This window comes from Rhea pennata, chromosome 1 (genome assembly GCF_028389875.1).
Source record: "Rhea pennata isolate bPtePen1 chromosome 1, bPtePen1.pri, whole genome shotgun sequence".
Lineage (NCBI taxonomy): Eukaryota > Metazoa > Chordata > Aves > Rheiformes > Rheidae > Rhea > Rhea pennata.
This window is the reverse complement of record NC_084663.1, coordinates 102,702,991-102,723,103: the sequence shown is the minus strand read 5'-3', so window position 1 is coordinate 102,723,103 and position 20,113 is coordinate 102,702,991. Positions and strand designations below refer to the sequence as shown.

The 20,113-nt window shown below is 42.7% G+C and overlaps 1 protein-coding gene across 1 annotated transcript; it reads right to left on the bottom strand.

The window, feature by feature from the left end:
* Positions 1–8,414: 8,414 nt before the first annotated feature.
* On the bottom strand, positions 8,415–18,463 carry LOC134139826 (uncharacterized). Its single transcript, XM_062574631.1, has 6 exons — positions 18,403–18,463; positions 17,337–17,615; positions 14,970–15,221; positions 11,242–11,376; positions 10,477–10,596; positions 8,415–8,575 (listed from the first exon to the last, which is right to left on the bottom strand). The coding sequence occupies exons 1-6, from the start codon at positions 18,461–18,463 to the stop codon at positions 8,415–8,417; spliced, it is 1,008 nt and encodes a 335-aa protein (XP_062430615.1).
* Between the last annotated feature and the right edge of the window lie 1,650 nt (positions 18,464–20,113).

The following is a 20,113-nucleotide window of genomic DNA, read 5'->3' as shown; positions in this document are numbered from 1 at the left end:
GCATGGTAAAAAAAATTTGGGCCAGCAAACTGCCATGCCACCCTCCTGCCAGGATCTAGTGGGGAATCCATGCTGCATGGTCCTCTCCCATCCCACCTCAACAAGCTGTCCCATTTCTAACCAGCATCAGAAACCTCCTATGGCACCAGAACCTGCTGGACAAGAAGAAAGCAGTCATGTTTCTAATCTCAAGCTCCCTGACAGAGAAGAAGTGGGAAACCAGTAATATCCTCATGGCTTAACCATCCCCTCCTATCACCATATTGCAGCCCTGGCCCACCACAGCCACATGGTAATTTAGGGAGAAAGGATTACTGTGGCATTGTTCTCTACAAGGGCTAGCGAGAAGGTTTAGAAACAGTGAATGAGAAAATAAAGATGGGCTTTTGGTCATAGTTTTATAAGGAGGAAGAGATTTTCTGGAAGAAAATATACATTACTCTGCAGAGGATGAAAGAAGCACTGTTGCCCCAGTAGCTCTGGTAAATGTCATTCCTCGTGTCCCCGGCAGCCAGACATCCTGTGGCAACCAGATCACAGCGCTTGCTGTGCAGCCCCAGCGGTCCGGCCAGACCAGAGCATGCAGCACCCCAGTGGGTCCCTTGTCTCTTGGCAGCACAACATGCAGTGTCAGGTACCACTGTGTATTACCTGGACAATAAATTGTACACAGAAGACCAAAATGACTGTCTCAATGACACAGACAGGAAAATGGAAGCAAAGGATGATTATAAAAATAACTTGCTGAAAGTCAACCAGCAAGTCCAAAGAAGAGCTAATTGAATCAGATGCTCCTAAACCCAAAGCAGTGCTGCCTGGCATCTGTCTACACAGCACCATTTAAAAGCATTTTCCTCTAGAGCATCTATTGCCACAACCAGTGTCTGAACAGTCACGTTCAGGATCGCATCACCATCCTTTTCAGCCATCTCTCTATTTTCATTACAGAAGAGCAGACTTTTTTCCTTTTGACTATGTTTCTCTTTTGTTCCCTGCACACATCACTCTGGGCGAGTCATGAAAAATCTGCTGAACCTTAGAGGCCGCTTTGCAGAGCTGCAACTCTACAGTGCAACCTCAACGGAAATTTATTGTAGATGTTTTGTGCCACATACGTAAAATGCACTGGGTTGGAACTATAGCTCCAGCAGTTATTTGTATTATGAAAGTTCCTCTAAGCTACGCAACTTCAGTGAATCGGTATAAACACACACATCTATTTTTTTCTTTCACTGAGATTGTTTAAACATTGTTTTTTTAAATACATGGTATCAAATTCATGTCAGCGTCAAATCCTACTCATCTTCTCTCCAGCTAAGAAGGGCCTCTCCATCTATATAGCTGGTTCTCCAGAAAAAGCAGTAAGCCATCATTTACCAAATAACAAGAGTTTTTAACTCTCAGCGACAGGTTTGGGAACAAAACTTATCAGAAACAAAATCAAAAGAATAACAAACCCTCAACAGCTGGGAAGGAATACATACCCAAAAAAACCCCGTAACTTGCACATCTGTCTTCATGTCCTCATATTACAGCAAGAGACTTGGCCTATGCCCAGCAAGCAAAGTGAAATGGTATGTTTTTATCTGTCTCCAGTATACCTAAACCTGGCCAGTGTCGTGACTTTCCACCACTCTTCTCCCATCACATTTGGTACCACTCGTATGAGAAAGTGATGTCAGTAGAAAATACTGCAAGGTTGCTAGTATTATAGATTACAGGAAATAAAATATGTACGGTATTTCCCTTTTGCTACTATGGGGAGAGTTTCCTTTGTTCCCCTTGCCTGGCTCCTCAAAACCATCACAATGTAACCGCTGCAACCGGCTCACAAGAAGCCTCTCATCAGAGAGGCTTTCAGACTCAGGAAGCTATAATCTATCACCAAGAGAAAAGCAGCTATCTGGGGAACATTTGACTTCAACTGTCAGAGATCTGAGTAGGAAGGAGTAGGAAGCACCAGTGGGTATCATTTTCTGGAAGAAAACATTACCAGCTAGTTCACAGGATGACAGAAGTCTTGCCTGAAACTCCAGCTTGACTCTTTGGGGCGGGGGGGGAGGGGAACAGTATACGACTGCCATTACTCACCATCGCGTCTGCACCCCTGATAATTATCCCAATGTCCTTTCTTCCTTCTGGATCCTCCCCAGGGGTCACTTTGCTGTTTGAGGGATCTTTCTCTTTCAGCCCTGTCATGATTAATCCTGTGATGAGACAGAAACGAGCAGTAGAAGCCATGCCACCCAGCAGGTTAATTCTTGCTCCGGGCTCAATGTGCCATGTAGGAAAAGTCTTCATCCATCCCAACTTTTGTAGTCAGTTCAATATTCATTAAGACTGACCGCCAAGCAGCTGACAATCCATTTACCTATATCACTGCTGCTCAGGCAAATCCCCCTTGCTATCCCGAATCCCATAATTTCAAGTTTGTCAGCTGTTTCAAAGAAGAAATTCCTGGTACTAATCATACCATGATGAAAACCTCTCTCCTAAACTCTTTAATGCTCATCGTTTAAAGTTGTATATATTTCCTTACCAAAGTTGCTGTTGCAATTCTTGCTTATCCTCTGCTTATCATTACTTCATTTTTCATTTGATGATCTCTTATTACATGACTTTCAGCATCAAATAAAACTTTCACTCCTTAGCCTTGAAAACATATATTTTGCCTTCAAATGGAAACCTGTTTAAGTCAAAGCTGGAACAGTAACACTCGAAAAATAATACAGTCGATTTATTGTATTTCTTTGTTCCACCTGCATATATGGTACATGAGTAAATGATAATTCACTTGAATATTTGTAATTCTAAATGACTTGCAGAAATTGCCTCTAAGTAATTCTTGGTCTGGGGAATTAGTTCCTATGAGCAGTGGACAGCCTTTTGGTTCAGCCACACTGCTTGCTGGTGATCAAGAGAGCTAAAGTAACAGTCTCTCAACCCTGGCTGGCTAAGAGCTTCGCTTGATCCCTCTACCAGCCTGGAGTGGCATAAGTAGTGCCCTAACAAGGTCAGTCAGAAAGATGCTGCACTTCCAGTGGGCCAGCACAGGCCAAGAAGATCTGTAACTCATCTTGTCAAAATTAAACCAATCTCAATACAATTAATATAACTCCTGCCACCATCTTCCTGTTAGAAATGTACAAGTATTTAGAAATGCTTGGTCCAAAAGCCTTCTTTTGCTCCAACATATTCGAAGTTCCCTGTAAAGATTCCCCTACCCTCTCCAGCCATGACCCCTACCTGAGAGGTAAGTCACATACTCCAAAAAAGAAAAAAAGTGAAAGAAAGTAAGGAAGAAATAGTTCACTGTGAACAAAACTGATGTAAGGTGTAGTCACTAGGTTTCAAGAATCACAGGGTTCTCACTTGGCTAATAATATTCTGTGCTCAGCTGTAAAACAAGATGGGAAACAAGGGAAGCATTTTATGTGCTCCAGAGGGATTTCTCCACAGCTAGCCAGGTATAGGTGGCGTAACAGTTCATCTCAGCTTCCAGGGTTAGAGCAAGCTTTGATTACACCCAGACAACAGGCAGACGGGCCAAAGGCACAAGCAATGTCCAAACAGTAACGCCAGCCTTTACAATGACTCATCACTAAATTCTACATCTGTCTCAGAAGGAAACTGGTAATGCTGCTCTTTTTCCCATTTCTGTTACTGGTTTTGTGTATTTATCTGTTGAGAGTTATGGGGCTTCTCACTCCTCCATGCCTAGTGGCAGCATCAGCAACACCCACTGTTCTTAGAGCACAATAATTAACTAAGCTAGTGTTAAGGAAATGGTTTTGAAGATATGCATCAGTGACCTTGTATCTTTCTGCTGCCCGTAATTTACAGGTGAGCAATTCTTGTTTGCTTATTTTGAAGTGAATTAAAACCATTCATTAAAAAGTGGCATGAACTTACTACATACAAGCCTAGAAGCTAGGATTTTCTTCAAATACAGGCTATTTCCACCACAATGCCAATACAATCACTGCTCACAGACCTTTTCAGTTATTTACAACACAAGTTTCTTTTTCTATCATAAATTAGCCCTTAAGTTACTGATTTTGCCTATCTGCTTTCAGACCCACCAGCTTCTGCCCTATCACTCCTTCAGAGCTAATGGTAAAGATGGACCTTCAGCTTCTCACCAACTGCACGCTCTTGCCCTAGTGCATCTCCCCTGTACTGGGCTCTGAGGAAGGAACCTGAGAGTTGCACACACAGCCACCAGGACATCTGTACAGCAACACAGGTAAATGTTGGAAAGCAGAGAATTACTATTTCATTACTGGAATATGGATCTTTACTGACACAATCAGGATTTTGTGGGGATACATTAAATTTGAATAGTGAAATACATAATTGAATCATTCCCCTTTCCTTACTCCATCACTGTATATTTCTGCTTTTTGCTTCTATCTATGTAGAATAAGAATTTCCCTATTGTTTTCCTTTTATATTCATTCACACACTGCATGAGGTACATCATAAAAAAGGGCTTACATACTTTGTTTCATGCCATTTACTGCTTAACATATGCTGCAAGTGGAGTGAGACTTTTCTCTTCCCACTACAAAACTGACACGGAGTCAGATCTAAATACTGACTCCACAGAGTGCTATAAATCACTGGTGGCTTGTCTGTTTGGGAAGAAACCACATCCCCAAACACCCACATTTCCCACAGGGCAGAGCTCCCCTTGTCCCACCAGCACTCAATTAACATAGCAATGGACTCTGCCCCACTCTCAGCCCCCCGCAGCCAGGGGACCGGGGTGCCAGGATTCAGGCACAAAGCCCCCTTCCCTACCAGCAGCTGGAGGGAACAGCCTAAGCAGCAGCTCCCCCTGAGCCGCCCCTCCCCAGAAAGTGCCAGCTCCTGACAGGAGACCAGCAGCACAGAGGGACTCCTAGGTGCTAAGAGCCAGGCCCATGCTGCTGAGATCCCGCCTCCAGCCCACCCAGCCAGTGCCCCTAGCAGCAACACCACGCAGCCCGCCCGCGTGAGCATATGGCCATCCTCACCCTGCAGCCACCCTGGTGTTCTCAACAGCCCGGAGAGGGCAGGAATGGCCTCACCAAAGCTACCAGAAACCCTGAAGATGCAGCACAGAGATCCTAGTTTTCTGTCAAACTCCCGACAGCAACATACACATTCATGTACTCCCATCACTCTGATAGATAGCCCCAGTCCAAACTGTCACCCAGACAACAGAGAGGATGCTCACTGCCACCTCTAGGCTGGAAAGCAACAGCAAATCCAGGTGGGTGACTCCTTGAGGTGCTGAGGTCACAGGTGGCAGGACAGTATCACCTGTGTCCAACCATGCCACTGTTCCAGGGCTAACCCTATAATGGAAAAGTCAAAGGATTTTGTATGATCACAGACAACCAGGACATTGATTTTACCCATTGTCTGGGTGCACTGGTCTGTGTGCTAGCGTAGGAGTCAACACGTTTCATCTCTTCCTTGCGGAGAAAAATTATGTAGGCAAGCATCCCCTCTAACAGCTAAGGTGAGAGGTGTCACCAAAAAAAAAAACAAAAAACAAAAACACACCACAGATGGGTAAAAAACTTCTGCACACGAACAACAAGCAGGAATGTTTATACTCATGGTGGCCTTTCCCTGTTTGGTCCCAAAGTGAGGCAACCTCCCCACACCCCTTCCCACCTCACAGTTCAGCAATGCACCAGAGCCAGGTTCAGTGTGCTGCTAGTGCACACAGATGTGCAGACATACACATACGCATGTACACACACACTCTCGTGGGAACAAGTTACATGTCACTGTCCTACAGCCCTTCCAGGATTTACAAATAGATGTCCATCCCTCTGATCTCTGTTCCTTCAACTATCCACAGTCAGCTCTAGTCAATATAAGTTGTCATCATCTTTCCTTTTTTTGCCAAGTAGAAATATAGAAACCACTCCTTGCATTTTCAGTGAAAATCATAAACATTTATTAAATAACAGAATTTCCAAAACAAGTTAGAAAACAGATACTTTTATTAAGAACAAAATCATTCTGCAGGAAAAAAAAACACAAGATGAAAACAGCTGGGTATGTACATGTACAGCTTAAGTACAGGATGCACAAATATTCTCCTGACCCCACAGCAACAGCAATCTTTAACTCAGCTGCCATACAGGCACTTCAGAGGAGAAGTAAGGAAGACCAACATGATCTGCTTCCTAAAGATGTCTGAAGTCTTGGATTCCCATCTCAATGGAAAGAAAATCTTCCAAGGATTACAGCAGTGACAGTACTGTCACAGCATACCTAGGCCAGGGTTTGCTCACAGCTCTCCCAGGGCTAACAACAGCACAATGGCACTAGAGCAAAATGCACTCATGACGCAGCAGACCAGCAAAGCAGGTTGGCCCAGCTTATCCTGCTCGCAGTGCTGAAATACATCTTTTCCAGTGGGACTCAAGAGCACTTTTCAGCCCCCAAGGTTAAGCATCTGCTGGAGTTGGCTGTCCCCTGCCTGTGCCTGCCAGATAGTGCAGAATGGAAACACAACCAAAACTGACTGCATCTTCCAGTTTCTGTTGCTCTAGGCCCTAACTGCTCAGTGTCGCTCGTGCTACATAAAGGCAATTGCGGTCTCTCTCTCTCTAGGCCATGCACCATTCATCCCAAGCACCCAGCACCACGTTTTTATCATTTAACTTGCAGCTTCTGAGGAATGTTTGTACTGAAAGAAGGTGACACAGCACCATGAGAAAAAGAACCATCCCCCTCTTGCTGCTGAAAATCTGATTACTACAGCAACTTTAGAAAGCACAGATAGGCTGAATCACCACCAACATAGCTCACAAAATCCAAAAATCTTTAAAACAGTCTTAGAAACAACAACAAGCACAATCTATGTCTGGGTATAACCGCTACGAAGCTTTGCCATGAGCAGGGACACAAAAGGCTTTCACATAAGCACGTAGCTGTCCTGCCAGCTCCCCCACGAGGGGAGAGGAAGTATTCAGCAAGCTTTTGCTTTTTTCTTCACTGGGGTACTTGCAGACCTTGTTGGGTAGTATTTACAAAGTAAATCTTAAATCCGTTTTTAATGGATTCAGGACACAATGTCAGCATGATGAGAAAAATCAACAAAACATGGGAAGAAAGAGAAATGCAACACACACCTCTCCATGCATTTCAGTCTTGATCTGCATCACCTGCTTTTACTTAGCCATGCCTTTCTAGTCCAAGGCAGGCACATACTTTAACACCAATGTGCTTTTTACTACCAGAATACTCTTAAATGATAAAATTTGTATTCTGACAGTGTGTCCTGCAGCCTCTGGCAGCCTTGCCAGAGACTCAGCTACCCACTGCCCAGGACCCAGTCTTTGCTTTCTCCTTGCAGCTCTACACCACTTGTTCCACTCCTCAGTCTCTCCTAAGCAGAGCAGGTGTGTGTAGCAGCAAGACTCAAGAGATTCTATAAATTGCTACTGTCTGTACAGATAAAACAGTATAGAAAAAACCTACATATACAGGCAGTTGGCCAGCTTAAACAACCCACAATAGACAAACCATTACACTAAAGGCAGTAAGCTCTAAGGCTTGCACTGATTAATGATCTCAGTATAACAACCAATGATCCTGCCAAAATCACACACCCAAGCCCCCAGGAGCTCTTCTGCTGGAGACAAGCAAGCTAGTGATTCAGCTGTTTTAACTCACTCATCCAAGTAGTTAACCTGTGGTGAAGGTAACCAGCAGCCTCCCACCATCACAACACAGCAAAAGCGAGCTGACATTATCTTACATTATCTTTTACAATTTGTATGCGAACAGTCACAGCCTGGTATCATGTTTCCAGGCCTTGCAGTAAGTAGCAAAAGCCTAAGCACAAAGGAGTTCGGAGCTCAGAAGAGGGATTCAAGAGAAGCATAAGATACTTACTGAAATCTCTGCCAAGCTCTTTGCAGAGCCTGTGATATATGTCTGGAAATCTCCTGAGAACAACATTTTTCAGGAAATGAGTGGCAGATCCTTGTTTTGGACTGGGACTAATATGCTGCTTCAATCTGCCTGTCATGTCTGTCCCTTTCAGGAACTGCAGGCTGACAAAGACATAAAAGAGCATGGAGTGAGCAGGGAGCATGAGGAATCACCCATCTTACTTCAGGCTGTCCTCTAGGACTCCACCATTCAAGTGCTGATCTATTAGAAGACAAAGCATAAAGGAGCTGCCAATTTTATTTGTTGGTGAACCTGTCAGCCTGCAGCTGCGCAGCCTTGAAGCCACACACATATGTATTTCTTTTCTTAATGAAGTTAGCAGGCCTGATGCCTCAGGGCTTTCCTGCAACGTAATTTTCCAGATCAACTCTTACACACAATGAGACTATGGGATGCAAAGGACTAGTGCCACAGGCTTCAGGACAGGATGCAACAGCAACCTTGTCAGATCAGGCATCAGTTGGATCTGGGAAACAGTCCGACGTATTTCCCTGGCTTTCAACATCAACTATGACCTCTGGTTCTGGCATTTCCTCAGGCTCAGCCTCCACCGGGATATTTTCTTCCATCAAGGGTTGGGGCTCAAGACCTTGACCAGTCTGGGCAGCATCTGGAAAAGAAGTGAGAAACGCATGCACCCATGTCCATCTCTGTGGAAATTCTCTCTCTTGCTTTGCCTAAAACCACAGGCTGCCTAACCAGCCCAGGTCCGGCTCCCCAGGCTCCTCCAGTATGTGCCACGACCCCCATTCAATCTCTTGCCAGAACCTTGTGTGTGCTGCCTGACCCCACATGCCAAGTGCCCATCCTGCTCAGCAACCTGTTCAAAACCACCAAAACACTGTCTTCATTCTCATTTACTCCCAAACTCCTCTTATCTGCACTTCTTTGCATAAAACAAGCTTCTGTCCCTCCTCCATGTCCTCCTGATCACTGTTGGAATAATAAAGCCTTTGCGGGACAGCCTCCCTTGCTATCTCTCTCTTCCACATCAATTTTGCATGCATTTTCAGACCTCTGGATCAAATGTATCCCTTTTTCCTTTTTTTCCCCTAACATCATTCTCTTTTGCTTTTCAATTGTCATTCAACCCAGCCAAACATTTTGGCAGCAGAAATATAAGGTGATGTGCATCTGAAGGAACCTTTCAAGACAGCTTCTGCAAGCAGTGATAGAAACAAATCTCATTTTCCTTTGTAAGTGCTCATTTCTTGACTGGTTCACCATGACTTTCTCCAGCTCTGCAGCACAATGCTGAAACCCTCTGGGCCCAACAGCCTAAAATGCTTTTTAAAAGAAACCCTTAAGCCAAATCAATTCAGTTACACGTGAGTAATTAAAGTCAGCTTAAAGTACTTTAATTTACTATGTTCTCAGCTAAACATTTTGCACATGCATCTCTGCTTTTGCTAGCTTGTTTGTAGAAAATTTAACTATAGTATGTTTTGTTAGTCAAACTGACTAAAATATCATGTTTGATTTTTAAATCAAAAATTAGTTCTACATTTTTTAATACGCCAATAACAAAAATTAAACAATGACCTGGACAACTTACCACATTTTAGTTATCTTTGTCATGCCATGCTCACTAGCAGCATTTTAGGATACTGAAAGCAGGGCAAGGAAGCATCTAAGGATAGCTCATGTAAAGGGACAGCTGAGCTGGTAAGAGGCTGTGTGTGGTACAGTGAAGGATACCAGAGGTGGAGAGTAGAGCTGAGATCACACTTTTGACCTATATAACATTGCTTGAATTATCAATGTCTCTGCTAGATCTACTTCAACTGATGGCGCATCACTGGGGCAGGTGCTGCCAGCCTTCATGTTTATGAAATAAAACTGAAGAAATGTAAAGTAAGAGTTGACCACTAATATCAAGCATTCAGAACTGATTTCTGAAAGGCTTTTACGACTACATTCACTTGATCATACCATATTAAATCTGTATTTTTAACTCATTTCCTTGAAAGATTTTAAAAGTGACCATTTTCCTACTTTACTGACAATTTAAGGAACCACATAAGAGTCTGATAGAATTCAGCTGTTTGCATCTCGACATAGTGGTAAATGCTGTCCTGAAGGCAACTGCTAACTAAAGCAATGCTGGTTCTTATAAAGTAACCGATGAACAGAGAGTTGGTGATTAAAAATTGCAGAAAAGCTCCTAAACTTTGGGGCTGGGGGTGCTTTCCTTTTTTAATTAAAGGCATGCATATTTTAGCACAGGGGATACTGGAACAGATGGGCTGTAATCTGCTGGCAGCACCTTCTGCTGCCACATCTCATGGCTGGGTAAAGGCAAGAGCTACTCATTTGTGGAAAAAGAGCACAAATAATATACAGATATATGACCAGATGAAGTATCTCTTGTTTTGAGAGGACAGGGTATCTTCCCCACACTAGTCACACTTTTCCAATCAGCTCCTCCCCCTTCAGTCGCTTATGTTCATTTTGTCCTTCACTCTCCTAAACAGGTTATTTATCTGACTTGAAACAAGTCACTGGACCCACCAGGCTTTAGAGGGCAGTCAGTTTGGACAGCTTGAGCATCAACATGATCTCCATTGGGGGGACTCTTTACACCTTCACTGGAGACCACTGACATTGTTACTCCGTCATCCTTTTCCTCCTCTGTAAAAGGAAAATCAGAGACCTGAAGGAAAGCGGTTCCCCCCACATTCCACTGGCCCAGGCATACTCATCACGAAGCTGCATTGTCAACATACACTTGCATCTCCTCCTAACATGGTGCTGGCTCCATTCCCAGAGCAAACAGATGCCAAGTTCAGAGGGTCACTACCAACCTGCAAGAGACTGGCTTTGCTGTGCTAGCAAGATCACAGCTTGGGGTGGCCCACGTGGGTCTGAGCAAGAGCATACAGAGACTGGTACTGACAAACAGCTGTCATCAGAAGCATTCAGGTCCTCTCAGGGTAAGACCTGAGCTGAAGAATGAGGGTTTTTTTGTTGTTTTTTGTTTGTTTGTTTTTTGCCTATAGAAAAGGTTTTGCTGTTGCCTTCTAGCCAGAAGCACATAGTAGCAAGTATGAGGTGAAAAAAGGATAAATAAGGTTGTCTTCAAAACCGTACTGGATATACTACTTGCCTATTAGTGCACAGTTTTCTGCTCCACTAGTCCCAGCCAGTGAGGGCTAAATGGAAGACAAGAGCAGCTACAGAGTTGAGGACAGCTTTATACTGATGCAATTTCAACCTTGGCTGCAGAGACTTAGTACTTCATGAAACTCATTCCAAGAGACAGTATTCTCCACTCACCTGAAGGCACTGGGATGAACTTGTGTTTCCTCTTCATGCAGCAGCATATAACAGAAGACACAATGACGACCAGAATGACTGCACCTCCTGCACATCCTGACAGAATGTAAAAGAACCATGGATTCTGTAGCAGGTCTCCTGCAGGAAGGATGCAGCATTTTTAGTTACCAGGGTGGACAGGCTTCTTCTCTAAAAACTAGGTAAGCCCTGCAGTCAGATTAGAGCCTGTGAGTATTACTATAAGTTTGGTCTGGAACAGAGGAGCTACACAGAAATAATCAGCTCCAGCATATAATAATTTATGGCACATCATTTAATTACAGTACAGAATTTTTCATTAAGAGGCTTGTGCAAAACTGCTATCTGTGCATATTTGTCTGTTTCTCCCTACTCAGCTTAATAACATTGAAAATAATTTGCAAGTGTCAATCAAACATAACAGAGAAGGTGCTCACTTAAAACACAGTGTATTTGAGAAAGTTTTATGAAAATACATGGCCCAGAAGAGGAGAAAAATACAAAATAGTATCTATTGCTGAAAGCTGCAAAGCTCAGCTCATATTAGGCCCCAGAGAATTCACCTGAAACAGCAGTATTGAGACTGCGACAACCTCAAGGAAAGTTTGATTAAAGACTGCACTTTATCAGACACCAGAGAATCCAAACATCAGGGTCAGAACTCTAGAAAACTAACTTAATTGCTGCTCATGAAAGGACTTTTCTTTATTCCCCTCCCCCACCTGAGATCACATCCTCCTAGCAGGAGGCTAAGGCTGCAGATGGCTGAGCAGAAGGTCACACACAGGCTGGTGGTAATTATTATCCTACTCACAGTCCCTTGGCTCAGGGTTGCTCAGATGCATGCATTTTGACAGGTCAGACCTGCACATACATTACTGCTGTAAGAGAGAATGAGTAGCGAGGCAGGTAGAGGGCATCACAGACTTACAGAAAAGAGATCCACACAGAGTCCTTTTATTAGATGATTTGTTCCAACTTGGAGTAGTCAGTAAGAAAACTTTCTTCCCAATCCAAAAAAAAAAATGGGGAGGAAAAAGATACACACTATACAGCTCAAATATCACTACACTACAAATTGCTTAGAAGTACTGCAAACCTCAGCCATCACTTCTACAATCATTTGGCCTCTTTTCATCTATTCTTTTCCTTCGAACAAGACCTATCCTTCTAAGTAACTATGCAGATTAACATACAGTAGCTTGCTTAGATAGGCTGAACAGTTAGTAACTAGACTGCCTATTTAAACTGTATTTACCTTGTATCTGTCTTAAAAACAATAGGTAAATTCAGAGCAAGGCCATTCAGATCTCTCTAGGAAAGCCCAAGACCACCTAGTTCCTGAACTGGATGTAGCACAGCTGCACTAACACAATTCATCTGCTCTACAAAGCTGAACACATGTATGCATAGCATGGTAAAAACACATCAGCTTATCCGGAGCTTGAACACAGCACGACTTGCTATGTAAAAACAGCTATGTATCCCTAAAGATTTAGAAACATTTCAAATTGTTCCAAGACACAATGTAGTGTTCTACGCAGCTGGAACAACAGTTAAGAACAATTACAGACAGCCACTTCTACGTGTGAAAAGATACACTTTCAAAGTGCTCATTCCAGTCTCTCACAAAATTAAACTTTTAACAAAGGAGAAACTATTTCACTAATCACTGTTTCATTTTTGATGGAAGCCTAGAGAATACTGTCAAGGGTGCTAGTATAAACTGCTAATATTTTCCTGAGTATTTCTTCCTTAAATAGTGCCATTTGTTAAGATGACCATTTGGGGATAAAATTTATTAAAAATTGGAAATCCAACAAGCAATAATAAAACACATAAAAGGATTTTACTGATTCATATGTTGACTTGTTAACTTTGAGCCATCAGCTTTAGATCCTGCATAATCACAGCCCTTTGGTGCCTATGTGTAGAATATTTCTGCTGAAGTGTTTTATGTTAACTATTATTTAGAGTGAACTTCGTTCTGCAGGTTGCCCAAATAGGTGCTTTTACATATACCTTATACCTACAGCAGAATAACTATGAGACAATTATATTCAGTCATTTGCCTGAAGCAAGTAATAACCCAAAAGAATAATGAATTTATCTTTAATTAATGTAATTGAATTCATCTATGTCTTTAATTCATTTCACCGGTGTCCGTAACTGGTTTAGTTCACTTTTTTTGAACATGGTTGCATTTGGTCACAAGAAAGTAGACCGGCTGCTAGTTTCTTGCTTTCGTATCTTTCAAAAAACACGTGTTCATCCCTGCAGAGCTAATCACTAGATTTCCTTGTGGGCTTTTGAGGAGGAAACAGGGAATTAATACTACACCCGTGACATGGGCAGCCACTTGGAGTCAACAGTGGTAACTGTCTACACTCACGTGGTTTATCTCATTGATAGACAGCTTGATAGAGAGCTCAAAACCTTTTGCATCCTTGTTCCCCAATGCCTCAGCTGACTTTTGGATCTGATTATGCAGTACAGCCTTTGAACAATTTAACTGGACAAAACTAAGAGAAATATTCCACAATCCCAAATGCCAAACCTGTACAGCTCAGCCAGGAGCACTGATGTGGTCAGGAGTGTACAGCCCTCAGAATTTCTACCAAATTCCAGAATACATGATATAGGGTTCATGTCAGCATTTTTCCTTCCTAGTAACTATACACAGACTACAGAAGAACAGACAATATTGGATCTACTATAGAGTGACTCAGACAATTTCTGAAATGGCAGCATCTTGTAGGACACTGAGGGCTATTGTACAGTATAATTTCTTTAAAGTAAAGCTGGATTAGGTTATGCTGATTACTATTAAATTAGTCAAAACTATTATGGTTCAATAATGTCATTTGGCATAGTACTGATGGACATCTTTGCTCACAGGACAAAAATCTTCACTGCTGAGGTACAAGTGAAATCACAGCCAAAGTCGCCGAACCAGTATTTTTTAGTGAATGTGATCTGACAATACAGACCACTGCTTTGCATCATGAGGTTCTAATTGTTTTGATCAGTTTTAAGATCCAGATTTACTTTCTCATTAAACTATGCCTTCATTCAAACAGAACGGTTAGCACTTACACATAACTTTCAAATGAGCAAGATCATAGCCTTTTCTTATGTTCCTTTGTAGGGAAACACCTTACATTTTCTGAACAAATTATCTCTGATGATGTGGTTTGTTAAGAAGACTTTTGTATAATCTCGTGTATCTTTGGGCAGTTTGTCTAGAAAAGCAAAGAGACATCCCAAAATATCTCAGCTGAAGCCAGCAGCAATGGGCTAAATCAGCAGATGTTGCAGAAACTGGAAGGCTGACTGGGTAACGGATGAATGCCAGAGAAAGAAGCAACCTGTGTTTCTAAACTGACATAGAGGATCGGTGTGGAGGATAAGATATCCATCACTGGAAGTAGAAAAAGACAATACAGAGATCTTTCCTTGGAGCAGAATTGGGTAAAAGAACCTCCTAACCACACTTTTACCTTTTCTGTGATTGTAGGTAGTATCAGTGTGAGGTAGAGTAGGAAGAAAAAGAGGAAGTTGAAGGGACACTTTTTAAAGTGAGAATGTGACAATTCTAGAAGGCAGCTGTCAGAGGACAGGAGAGCCCATTTTCACTGAGACAGCAACAACTCCTTTGATTTCCTTTACAAGAGACTGGAAGGAAATATTCGGTCGCTGCTGTTACTCACCGTAGTAGTCGCAGGATAGTGCAATGGGTCTGCTTCTCGTGATCCCATTCCCACGGTGAATCTCACAGACAAAGTCCCCAGACACGGTTTTGTCCAGGCGAACCTTCTTCCCACCATCCTTAACGCAAGCCTCAGGGGCATCCAGTGCAGTACCATTCAGCAGCCACATAAACCCAGTGCTCTCATTGCCAATCACATCACAGGTCAACTCTCCAGTCCCATTAGGGAAGCACCGGATACTAATGGCGGGCTCTGTTCACACAACACAGGGGTAATGGGATGGAGAGGGAAAAGAGACACACTGAGTTGACTCAGGAGCAGATGTGAGCGAGACAGAAGTTTCCCTTACTAGGAGCTCTACTACTAGCATATTTGCTCTTAGCCGGGGAGCAGAGAAATAAGTTACTGGATTGACTAAGACTCTTCAATGCCTGCCCTCAGCCTGTAATAAACAGCAGTACTCACCCAACCCCATTAGTCACTTTTGGTTCCTATTTTCTTAAAGGAACCTGACACAAGTTGTATCACATTAATTAGAATAGGCTTTGATATCCACTGTTCTGAGAGATATCATCTACTTCAATGTTATATGCATTTGCATTTCACAAAAACAGTGTCTCTTGTTTTCCCTTGTTGAAAATGAAGAGATTGGAAGTATCAGCCCAAGAACTGAGGACTGTGGACACACTTTAAGCATCTGGTGGCCACAGACTTTCTTTGTAATTGGTAGAGAACTGTAGCTTCAGAGGGGATTCAGCCCTCTCCTTGAAGACGGCTATTTCTGCTGTCACTGTCTCTTCTTCCCTTTTAGAAGGAAATTAGTGCAACCTATATCCAACATAGGTACCAACACAACACATCTGCAGATAGGATGCCTCACACTGGGACAATTTAAACTGAAGGAATGAATCACCGTATATTTTTCTGAATTTCTCTCCTTTAGTGTACTACAGGAAACCAACCTATTTCCCCACATTTGCCACTTGGCAAATATAGACTAGGTGGCAAAGTTGTACGGTTTTCTGACAATTAAGAATCACGCAGAAGACTGATGCAAACAAACATTCACATAAATTAAGAAATAACTCTTCTCAACTATGACATCAACTGAAGTTCACTACTTCTAGAAATACTTTCTCTGGCAAATTGTTTCTCTAACATATGCACTGCAAGAGAACAGAAGAAGATAAAAGCTCATAATCAATGTAGATTCACTTAAATAGAGGTTAAAACCAGGCTATTTCTGCAGTCTTTGCCCAGTTCCCATCTAAATCCCTGATCTTTGTGTCAAGAAGCCATATCCTTGACCTACTCTGTGGCAGTTCCACTTGTTTGCACTTGAATGGCATAAGAATTAATTTATCTTCACTGACCTCAGCTTGCTCTAACACTTTCATTAAACTCATACACTTCAGTTTCTTAAGAGATCTATGTGAATAAAATCTCTGTAAAAGGAAAGGCAGGGAAAAGCAGCAGAAAAATTGTCCCCTGGGTAGAGTACTACCCAGAAGTGGGCAAAATCTGCTTAAGCCTTCTCCATACTACCCCAGACAATGAGCTGGATTCTGCATTACAGTGACTTTGCTTTTTCCCTTTACTGATTCTGTGGTCTTTTTTTCGCACTGACCAATGACCAGGGTGCTGCAATCCTGAGGCCACAGAAAAGACAAAACGGAAACTGGAAAGATAAGGTACCTACTGTTAACCTCTGAATAAACCCAGAAGATGCTGACATTTAAGCTGCAAGTGGGCAGCTGAGAATCAGAAAGTCACAGCTGAATTCCTTTAATATCTTAAGTGCATAAAACAGCAGGAAAATGCACCTAGGCATCATACCTCAAAGCAGACATGCACAGAACTCTTGTTTTCAGAGCCAAGTCAGGTAGGGTTAATCTCTTTAGGAAAGCTCATCTACAGGCAGCAAAATGGTGGCAGCTACAATGAGAACCTTTGAAAGACATCAGGAGGAGTACTCTAGAAACGGACTGAAACCTCCAGCTACATGTCTACATAGTGTAGACTCATTTACGAACACTTCATGCTGCTCTCTTAAGGCAGAGAAAACCATCACATACCTGAAGTGACCTGAAGTGACTAGCTACTTTAAATAAGGCTCAAGAGAAAGGGGAGACCTTTCTCTCCGAAAACCTCAAGGAGACCTCCATGTTATTACATGGATGCAAAATACATCCTTTGATTTATGATTACTGTTTCCTGCAGTGCCAGAAGCTTACGAAGTTATGCCTGCTGCTCCAGAGGCACCTTAGCTCCCAGCAAGCTCAAGAGCTCTCTTAAGAATTGCAAGGCAGCAGCTTACAGCCAAACTCACAGGTTCAAGAGTGATTGGTTTCTAACAAGGCCACTTACCAGACACCTCCAATACAAAAAATTTGCTGGTGTTGTGAAAAACAAACTCGTATTCTCCTTCATCCTCTTTCTGCACGTTCCTCAGTACCAGAGAACCGTTCTGCAAGTTCAGACATCTAGCAGAAGAAGTGCCACACTTGGCCAACAAGGTGTTGTTCAACACAGCCATTGAGCATTTTGCATTGCCCTTGCTTATTTCAGAGATGCTCTGCAGGCTTTGAATTCCCAGAGAGAAGACTGCTGAGCTGCCGCTCAGTGCAACAATCCTGGAAGCAGAGGCTGAAATGAGAAGCACAGAGCATTGGAAGTGAGCCTGCCATGTCCATCCACCCCTCTAACCTCTAAGCTGTCTCCCAAGAAGGTCACTCCACCCCAGTGAGAAGCTGGGGATACTAGTAATTGAAAATCAGAAGAATGGGAGGGGTGACAGTATACCTTCTATACAGGCTAACTTTCTCCCCTGACACAACAGTGACATGCACACCATGCACACAGAGAAACAAGAAGTCTAAACAGTGATTTTTCTCCTCTCAAGGTTCATACGAGGAACTGAGGAAAAAGATCCTCAGAGCGTTAGTGCCCAGTACCTTGTACAGATGGTAGCAAAAATAAACTGCTGCTTCCACAGTTCTTCTTACCCAGAGACAGTACTGTTGAAGTACTGTTGCAGTTTCATGTGGACAAGTCTCGCAGTATCCCTGTATATTAATATTTCCTGAACTCAAATCCCAGACAAGCAAGAAAACAGCAGCTCAGGGACTGACCCAAGGTCATACTGAGTGTTAGGAACTCAAACAAGCATTCTCCATAAGAGGCTTGTAAGTTCTCTGCTGAAACACTATACCGATGCAGTACGCTGAGCAAGTATCATACCGTTAGTTATCATTAGTTTACTGAAAAAATCCGTCTCACTTTGGTCTGATTGCCCTCCTTCATGCATTAGCAGTTATACTATTTGACATCTCCCCAAACCTGGTAGAGCCCTTTAAAGATTTCAGAGAAAAATTAAGGTGACTGCTCACCTACATAAATCTGTGACAGTTTCATAAAGAAAAGAAACACTTACCACCAGTAACAGTTACTATCACAAGCAGGCACTGCAAGATAAAAGAGGAGTTGAAATCCATTTTAAAGAGCTCCTTGCATCATATGCTGAGAAGACGATCTGGCTACAGAGCTCAGTGGATATAGTGTTCAGGAAGTGATGTCAGAAGCAAGAATAAAAAAAAAAACCCACCATACTGGACAGATTGACTAATGTTTCAAAATAAACCTGCAAGGTTTTGGGTGACTGAACTCAGACTCAAGCAACATGAGCCGCAATGTGCTTTGCAAAGTCTTGCACCTTGGAGCTACTGCAAGTGCAGGAATAGGAGTGAAAGGTGAGGAGGAGAAAAAACTCTCCTGGACAACGTACCTGTTCAGATACAAGCTAATGTAGAGAACAGGCAAAAAGGAAATACCTCTTTCTTCCATCTTCTTCTAATTTAAAGTACAGCATCTCCACATGGGGGAGAAAAATCAGCCAGATAAAACGCTACGTACACAGACAAGCTCATTTTCTGAAGCACCAAGAATCAACCACTGAGAGTCTGACCAGCAGGAGCCGAGAGAGAACACTCTTCCCACTTTGTACATAAAAGCTATGGTGTATGTCTGAACTTCCCTGGGCTCTCCAAGAGACCAGGTGGTACTCACCATGCAGGAAATGGCTCCAGGCAACCCCAAGCAGAGAATAAAGGTTACATGAAGTTGACTGGGATTGCTGAGCTGGACCCAGAAACAACTGAAGGCCATGTCAGTACTATTCAGACCGCAGCTCGCAGAGAGGAAGCTGAAGAACTAACCTGTAGAATCACTGTGAAACAGCTATCATCTAAAGGGCTGCACCAGTTTACCTGGACCAGATACTTTCTTTGCACTTGTTTAGGTGACTTAATCCGCTGTGTCACTAATGTATGATCTCTGCACCTCCACAGAAAATACCAGCAGGTTTTATTTCTTTTCTCCAGTCAAGCGAAGGGAAGTTTATCATAGCACTAAAGCCCACATCTGTTTAAGACATACTTAACAGATGTGCTTGGAAATGACAAGTTCAGGATGCAACTAAGAATACTGTACTTTTGTGTTAGCCGAACACAAATGCACAAACAGTCCATTAAGGTAGCTCCACATTGTGGAATTATGCATATACACATTTCTAGAAGCTGTGCCTTGTGTTGTAGTTTACATTTTTTAAAAAACAATTTGGCTCTGCTTATAATTCCGTATTTCACTCACTAGTTTCAGTCCCTCCAACTTGACGACAATTAAGTATCACCTTCTGTTCCCAATGTCAAAAATCTATGAACTTTTTCAAGGCTACAGCAGCACCATCTTGTCTTTATCATACATGCAAAAGACAAGCTTAAATTGATCTAAGATGTGACAGAAATAGCTGTGTCTGAGAAAAGCAGTGAAGTGAGTCTTCAGGCACTCACAGTACCAGAGAGCAATAGGGAGAGAGAAAAGTATTTACAGTAAGAAATACTTTCATTTCCTTCTGTGCTGCTGAAGTTACTTGGACAAAATCACTCTCCAATATCATTGCAAGACTGGGGCTAAGCATCATCTTTGGACGTGCACTTTCACCTTCATTTCACCTTCACGTTTGAAGGCAAGTGGCCAAGGTCAGGATTGCAGCGCTATGGTGGAGGCAAGAGACAAAGATAGCATGGGATTTTGTTACTTCAAAATAGAAACCCTGAAACATCCAGAATCACAGAGAAACCACCCTT